This window comes from Misgurnus anguillicaudatus, chromosome 22 (genome assembly GCF_027580225.2).
Source record: "Misgurnus anguillicaudatus chromosome 22, ASM2758022v2, whole genome shotgun sequence".
In the NCBI taxonomy this organism is placed as follows: domain Eukaryota; kingdom Metazoa; phylum Chordata; class Actinopteri; order Cypriniformes; family Cobitidae; genus Misgurnus; species Misgurnus anguillicaudatus.
Genome location: NC_073358.2, coordinates 49,722,072 through 49,730,488, shown reverse-complemented (window position 1 = coordinate 49,730,488; position 8,417 = coordinate 49,722,072). Strand labels below are relative to the sequence as shown.

At 35.6% G+C, this 8,417-nt stretch overlaps 1 protein-coding gene across 1 annotated transcript; it reads left to right on the top strand.

Moving 5' to 3' along the window:
• The first annotated feature begins 1,367 nt into the window (after positions 1-1,367).
• On the top strand, positions 1,368-8,209 carry LOC129439621 (uncharacterized). The gene is made up of 6 exons (XM_055198348.2): positions 1,368-1,486; positions 1,587-1,783; positions 2,086-2,240; positions 6,947-7,410; positions 7,548-7,756; positions 7,882-8,209. Exons 1-6 carry the CDS (start codon positions 1,471-1,473, stop codon positions 8,089-8,091), a joined length of 1,251 nt encoding a protein of 416 aa, XP_055054323.2. The 5' UTR covers positions 1,368-1,470; the 3' UTR covers positions 8,092-8,209.
• Positions 8,210-8,417: the final 208 nt, after the last annotated feature.

Sequence of the window (8,417 nt, the reverse complement as noted above, 5' to 3'; positions counted from 1 at the left end):
CATATTTGCGTCGTTTCCATTTCCGTTGGTGTACTGAAATTAAAAAAAGTGCGTAGTGAAAGAGGGAAGGCGAATCAACGTTCTCTTGGATTAATAACTTTAATACTTCTCTTTACTCTACTTCATATACTCCAGAGAGGACTTTGGCATTACAGAATGTTTCAAACATTCCAGAACAGCAGTGCAGATTGTGTACATGTTTCAGTCCATTATATAACTTTTTTTTTAAATATTGATAAATTCACTTTCTTTGTTGTTGTTTATTTTATTGTTGTTTTTTTTCTTTTATGATATAGCAGAGTTTTATTTTTCCTTTGACATGAAGTGTACAGGTGTACAGTTTAATTTTTGCATCTTGAAATAAATATGTTTTATGTTCTGTATTACTCTGTGTTGTGTTTGTTTCCTTTTTAAAAGATAACAGAGACTTTTAATCTCCTTTATAAAAGCTTTACAAAGCATAAATAGTCCTCACTTTAGATGAGCTCACAAAAATGGTTAACTGACCACTTCTAAATGTTTTATAACTACCTGAATTAATCATGAATACAGTAGGAATATGTGTTAATGGAGCATTTATTAACACACTGACTAACTTATTACTAAACAAATATCTAAATAATAAGATGTATAAATGAATGTTTAAATAGTTTATTAATCATTTATTTACACTTCCTAAATGATCTTATGAACCAACTCATTAATAACTGGTCTGTAAATAATGTAATACTTATTTTAGAAATGATGAATTGATCATTAATAAAGCATGAAAAGACAATTAATAAACACATTATATATACGCTTATAAATCAAGAATAAAGCATTGATAAACTATTTACTAATGTATATTAATGTTTAATAAATGAAGAATTGACTATTTAGTAATGCTTAACTAATGCTTTACTAATGCTTCATAGTGTGCAGTTATTATAAAGTGTTACCAATGGCGGTACCACTTCAGACTACTGAGGAAAATTTAGGAAATCCATCTTTCATCTCCTCTTTCATTGATCATAAAAACTGACTGTTGGATGACTATAGCATGATTTTTTTAGCAGATCATCTGATTTACCACGTACAGCGGAAATGATTATAAACTCTGTTACTTTTTAATTCACTCCACTGTATGAGTCATTTATGCATAAGTATAAAACTGCCTATACTTTATCGTACAAATATGTGACTATGTATTTACAAGGAATTCAATAAAGAAAAGGTTATCTCACGTTATCTTGGATGTCATTTGCAATTATTAATGTGTGTCTAAGGTAGTGCCATGAGGGCACACATTGAATATAAAAGCAGCAGATACCCTGTTCTTATATCACTTGGTAAAACAAAGGTAAGCCAGTTTCACTTCGTATTTCTATATTTATTTTCAGGCATATTTTCTAAGACATGTTTTACTGCAAACAGGGACGTTTTAATTTCAATTGATTTTAAGAGAATCTTTGCATAAATTGTCTAAGGATGGCTAACAGTAAAGGCAAGTATTGATAAAGTTTATTAAACAGATTTGAAAACAATACCAGCAATTGATTAGATTTTTTCAGAAATAAGAAAATAAAAGTGTTTTCCCCAAGTAGCTGTGGTACCTGTAAACAATTCTCAATGGAGCCCATCATTCGTGGAGGATCTTCTCCCTGCTGCACAGAAGACGGCACTGCTGTACCATCTCTCGTATCTGTGCCTGGCCAACTTCCCCAACCTGGAGAGGATCATCAGGGCTCGGGCTGTGGAAACCCAGCTTCTGTTTGGCTCCTCTGATGCAACCATGCTGAAGGTGGATGCAAATTTACAGCCGGAAACAAATTTTTCTTAATATGTGCCATGGAAATGTTTCGTTTATCTCCTACAGTTTTTAAGAGTTTGTACACATGATCAAGTTTCATGTGCTTATAATTTAAAAAAAAAAAACAGAAAAATTATCAGCTCTTTAGAAACATTAACAGGACAAATAACGTTAATTCGACCTCTGGAAATTTTATTACAGTACCATCAGTGTGATTTTTTTTAATGCAAAAACTCCCACCTGAATTTGAATCATATTTCAAGCTGGCATAATCTCATGTCTTCTTCTTACAGTGCATTTTGACCAGTGAAAACCTGGTTCAGTCACTGTTTCCCATGCTGAGGAAAGCTGTGGAGAAAAATAAGCCGATTTTGGCTGTCAAATACCTAGCAAAAGCACGAGAATGGATCAAGGACATTATCAAAGATGTGGACAGGATCGTGGAAAAGTAAGACAATTTCCTTACAAAAAAACTCTCCACACACACTCTTCTGGCCTTGTTTATATTACAGCATTTGCGTTTTAAAACGGACTTTTAAAATGAAAACGATCCATACTGGCATTTTAAAGAGAATCTTCATCCACTCTATACACCACCATAAATGCATGAAACATGACCAATCACGTAACTGGGCATGCGCATAAAAGTGTAAAATAACTTATTACACTAATAATAGCTTACCTTTGCGCATTTATACAGCCTAGGTGTGTGCGATATTGACAAAAAATCATGCCTGGGTCCTTTGCTGGCAACTACAACAGACACTATTTTTGAACCTATAAAAATGTGTTTGGGAAAGTCTTATACTGTTCTAGCTCCCCCCTACAACATAATTATATGATTAATAGGTTCATTTTTATTTTATAACTAAACAGAAAGGTCTTTATGATTTAAAAAGAAAGCATTCAAGTGAACAGTACTAAACAAACTTGAAGCAAAAATAAATTTCAGCAAATGCAAACTTCAATCAAACATCATAAGAGGTGAAGGATAGCTTTAGCCTACAGAAATGCTTATTGCATTAATTTATAAAAGTGTGCGAGGTCCGTGCAAGTCCTGCGCTAGCAACACAGAAATAGCTAAAAGCGCAATCGGCTAAACAAGCATTAAATATTAATGACGTTGAGTTTATTGTTTTTATTAATTTATATTCACAAAACTTAACAACAAAACATCGATTAAAATTAAGAGACAAATTATATGAAACGAAATTCATTTTAAAGTAGAAAACAAAACTTAAATTAAACTCGAAAATAATGCCTGACCCATTACAATTCTCCATTCATGTTGGCCTTTACAACACCCTATATGTCGTGTAAATTACAGTCTATCTTTCGTAATAAGCTAACTAAATTTAAACAAAACATAAACACATTACAACAATATTCAAACCCAACAATACTCAAACATAAATATAAAATAGACATTATCTATAAGGATACATTTTAAAACACTCTGTTATAGCGTTTATAATAGCTGGTTGGTAGATGTTTACTATTTTTGGCAAAACCTCCGTTGCAAACCTCCATTTACCTGAATAAAAATTCTTTTTGAAAATGATGTCACGTTAACATCAGCTGTTTGTTTACATAAGACTCCATCTACGTTCATTTACACTCAGAGCAACGTCTGAGTTCTCAAACTAAAACAGGGTCTTCAGCGTTTGCGAACGAATCCATTTATGAGGGTCGAAAAGGGTGATTTAGTGTAGATGAAAGGCATAAACGTAGCAAAAGTAGCGCGTTTTAAAGGATAAACGCATTAATGTAAACATAGCCTCTAGCAGCTGCAATAATCAATTAATAATATTCATGTTTCAAGTTAAATGTGCTCCATCCCTAGCTTGGCTCCGCCCTCCTACGCTTCCGCTTAATTTTCATTTCGCTTCAGTACAACGTCTGGGACTGCTGTGTAGAGTTTCGTTTTCTCCGGCAAAAATCTGCAGGTCCAATCAGCGAACAGAGCGGGGTGGCTAAGAACAATGACGTTGAGGTCGTGCGTCAGTTTGAGTTGTAGTTCAGTGATGGCATCGGAGAAAGTTTTGCTAAGTTTTGTTGGTCTGATCATTCAGACTTGTTGTTTCCGGTCGGTTTCGGCGCATGATATATGTCACGACCACGCGTTAGCGATTGCCTATGGCAGATCCTGAATGACTCTGGGCAGATTCAATAGTGATGAACTTTGACAGAGGACCCTCCTTAACAGAAGTAACGCTTTGCAATGGAGCGTGGCCAAGACTCTCTGTACAAATGAAAGGAATGTACGAGACAGTTTCATTTTTTGGTGTTCTGTCCCAAAATTTTTTTACAGAAGGTAAAGATTACGGCGATTTTTACTTTCTGTAAAAAGGTCAGAAGGAATTACCTCAAGTAATACTAATCCAGTGCGAATAGACCTGTCACGGTGAAATCCGTGTCATGTTTTGTGTCTGCTCCGATTACGTCACTTGGACTATTCATTGATTCCTCATCACCCCTCCACATCATTAGTCTGTCTGTATTTATACCCCTGTTTGTGTTGTATTCCTCACTTGCCGGATGATTGTCGCTGATGTCATGTTTTTTTCCAGTGTTCCAGTCGTTTCTGAATACTGAGATTTCTAATCCCGTCCGAATTGATTATCAATATTACAGACGTCCTGTCGTAAAATTACATTTCGCCATATACCCCCATAAAACTAATCCTGTCCGAATAGGGCTTTAGTAGTTCCAGACCGGAGCTATCATGTAATGATTATTTTCACCAGCAGAGGGGGCCGAGAGCTACACTGATTACTTAGTTGCGTGCCACTGATTTGGCGATGAAGTATTTTCTACTAGACACGCGAGAAAGTGTCATCAAGTTATGAAACTATTAGGCTACAGAAATTGTTCAATTAACTGAGTTAGAAAAAGCAAAAAATTATTTTCTTACTTAGTATTTTTGTCTTGTTTTCAGTACAAATATAAAACATTTTATTGAGTCGGGATGCATTTTCTTGATGGGCAAGATGACCTAAGAAAATAAGTCTAGTTTTAGACCAAAAATATTACATTTGTGCTTAAAACATGCTAAAGAAATTGGCCAACACTTATTTCAAGAAAAATGTCTTACCCTATTGGCAGATTTTTTAAATTGTTTTAAGCACAAATTCACTTCAATTTAATATTTTTTGCCTTAAAGCTGGATTTTTTCCTTGGGAGATTTTGTTTATCGGGAAAATTCATCTTGATTTAAGAGTTTTTAGATATTTGTACTGAAAACAAGACAAAAATACTAAGTAAGAAATTCCTTTTTTTTATTTCCTCATAGGAAATACAGAAGTCACACATTTTCATGTGTTGAATCCTCAAGTTGCATTAATAAAAAACAAACACAAATTTTGTGAAACTATTAAAATGCTTAATTTGCCGGTCATTCGGTAACACGTGAGCTGTGCAAAGATCATTAAAGGGGTCATGACATCATGGATCAAATTTCCATTGATCTTATGACATATAACAGGTCTTGGTATTATAAATACATCCTGCATGTTTCAGCGTTTAAAACGTCCTACTTATAAATAACGAAAGCAATTATGTAATCATTATTTGAAAAAAGTGACATCACAGGGTACACTGTAAAAGTTAAGTTTATTAACTTAAATTTCACCTAAAAAATGTAAGCTTTTTCTTTTGATTTAAAGATTTTAAAAAGATTTTATTGATAGTTCCAATTAAAGTAATTTTTTAAGTTAAAGATATTGCGGAGGATTTTCTATTTCCGGGTGGATCATCAAGACTATTGGTAGTTGTCAATCAGGAGTGTTGCGCAATTGCATTTTTTTAAAAGTGGAGAAGGCGGTTCTTTTCTAAAATTCGAGAAAATCCTCCGCTACACCTTTAATCAAAATTTCACTTTTTACAGTATGCATTAGTTTCTGTATGACCTGTCACAGCACATCATTAGGTGCGTTTAAGTTCATGCGGCACTCCGCAGACCAATTGGCGAGGTTTGTTGCTTGCAGTCGAGGGAGGAGTTGAAGACAGAGCCGTCAAGTCGGACACCTGCTACTTGCCGTAGTGACGTGTGTGCCGTGTTTGCTTTTTAATCGCAAATGAGGTGAACTAGATGGTGAATTTGTCAAAAAACAAATCATTTAAAAAAAGTTGCTACCAGAAACACTTTATTTTGAATATTTCAGTTGCGGTTTATATTGTATGACCAAAATTAACAGGAAGCATAAGCCTAGATTATTAAAATAGAGTTTTGTCTTTCGCTACTTTATTTTTTTTTTACATGGCAAAATATAACACATTTAGGTATATTAACAAGTTTTACCTGTTATAAGAACATGAATTTATAATGTTTATTAGTGGAACTGAAGGTTGGTTTAAACATGAAATGCACATGATCGTTGTCATCAGTGAGGCGACCAATCACAAAGAGCTGTGTCGTAATCACAACCATAGATATGTATAAAGGCTAGATGGCTCAAGGCGGAGTCCCTAACGGCATCACCTGGCGGCCATCTTAGGACAGGGCGCTCGCTCACTCGTAGCATTGAGTTTAATGGTGCAGGTACTTTTAAATGACCATAACTTGCTCAATTTTCTACCGATTTTCAAACGGTTTGGGTTTTTACAAACGTTATTAACGTGGCTATAATTCTGGATGCTTTAACATGTTTCATGAATTTATTTTTTATTTTTAGTATAGGTATGCAGTGTCATAGGTACATCTTTGACGTTTATAACAAACCAAACCGTTTGAAAATCGGTAAAAAATTAAGCAAGTTATGGTCATTTAAAAGTACCTGCATCATTAAAACTCAATGCTACGAGTGAGCGAGCGCCCTGTCGTAAGATGGCCGCCAAAATGCGGACGTTGCACTCAATTGGCCAGCAGCGCGGACGAGCCATCTAGCCTTTATATACATATCTATGATCACAACTCCATGCATCCATACATCACAGTCACATGCTTTCAAGTCAGACAAAATTTCTAACCAGCATGCACTGCTTCAAGTCTGCCGCTGATCGGTCTGCACAGTGCCCATAAAGTCGAACACACCTATTGTGTCATTGGCTCCACCTACTGGCATTTAGTCAGAGGAGCGACTCAAATAAAGAGTTATTGACTGACGGCATAACCAAATATGATTGATTACACTGTAACATTTGTTTCACGTTTAGGTATGATTTACACAACAAAGATGTTGCAACATCCACCAGTGATGTTATCAAGGAAAAAACAGATACAGAGCAAAAGATGACAGAAAAAAGTGAGGAGTTGAAGCAGTTTGAAGAACGTCTGAATAATTTGAAAGCTAAACACAAACAAGCCAGCAAGGAGCTTGCTGAAACCGAGCAAAAAATAAATGCCAAAAGTCACGAGATACAAGAATTTGCACAATCCATAACCAAAACCAGTACAGGCCTCGGCATCTTCGCTGCGCTTGTTCCATTCATTGGGCCGCTTGTAAAAAGCATTCATGATGCTGTAAAAGATCCTGAAAACGCAGCAACAATGAAGGCTCTTGAAGCTGAACTGAACATCTTAATCGCTGACAAGACTGCTCTGAAACAAAAGGAGTGGGAGCTCGAACTCCAAATCATTGACTGGCAGATGCAGGTCTCCAAAACCAGTTTTGAGCACAGTACGTCATTTTATCTTATCTTTAACAAGTACATGAATAACAAGACATGCGTTGGATGGAGCTGACCTCAAGACTGTGTCGTAAGTCAGACAGGGAGTGAACGTGTGTCCCGTTGAAACGTATCTGTTATTCTACAGGTTCCATACCCGACCCAATCCATCTAATTGAGGTTCAGAGTAGCTTGTCAAAAATTCAGGCAATTCTCATTCAGCTGAAAAACTTCTGGGAGAATGTTGCTCAAATGCTGGACTACTTGGAACAAAAGACCTTTGTTGGAGAAGAGCTTATCGAGGACCTTTCTGAACTGAAAGAGGAATTTCTAGAGTCCATTAAAGCAGCTGCAGAGGTCAGATGATTACATTAAGATTTATCTTCCTCCCGTTAGGGTTGAGGGCTCCTTCACTGTGTCCAGCCATTATTAATGTTTAATACTAAAGTTTTTTGTGACTTTTAATTGTTTTTATTCCACAGGCTTGGGGCTCATTTGGTGAGGGCTGTAAAAAAGCATCTGTCATCTTTAAACTTAACACCAAAGATGCTTACAAGTTTCTAGAGGTCAGTCCTTCCTCTCTTTCCAAAGAGGAATGGGCTAAAGAGTATGAAAGTGTAAAGGAACTACTTGAGGAATTAAGCCCACCAAAACAAGTGACAGATCCTGAAACGCCTGCCATTGAAAACTGATCTACACGGGTCTCATGATACAGATCACGGGATGATGATGATGATGATGTAAATGTAGTAACCCATTTGTTACCTATTGAGTTAACAGGGTTCTGTATTCACTTTTAATGGTTTTTTATACCCTCTTTATTCTTTGAATAAAGTTTGATAACATAATTTTTGACTTTTGTTTTTGTTTCAAATAATCTTGCATTTATGAATTTTCAAGTCATATATATTGTGTTATCTCAAACTGCATTTGATCTCACTGTATATACTAAAATGACCACATTATACTTATGTAAGCAATAAGGTGCGAGAGGCTGTGCTGTGTCGTGAATGGGTGG

Excerpts from the sequence above, each read along its gene's own strand:
- LOC129439621 (XM_055198348.2), top strand. Across the intron at positions 1,784-2,085 it reads CTGATGCAACCATGCTGAAG|TGCATTTTGACCAGTGAAAA; the intron begins GTGGATGCAAAT and ends TTCTTCTTACAG. Across the intron at positions 7,411-7,547 it reads CAAAACCAGTTTTGAGCACA|GTTCCATACCCGACCCAATC; the intron begins GTACGTCATTTT and ends GTTATTCTACAG.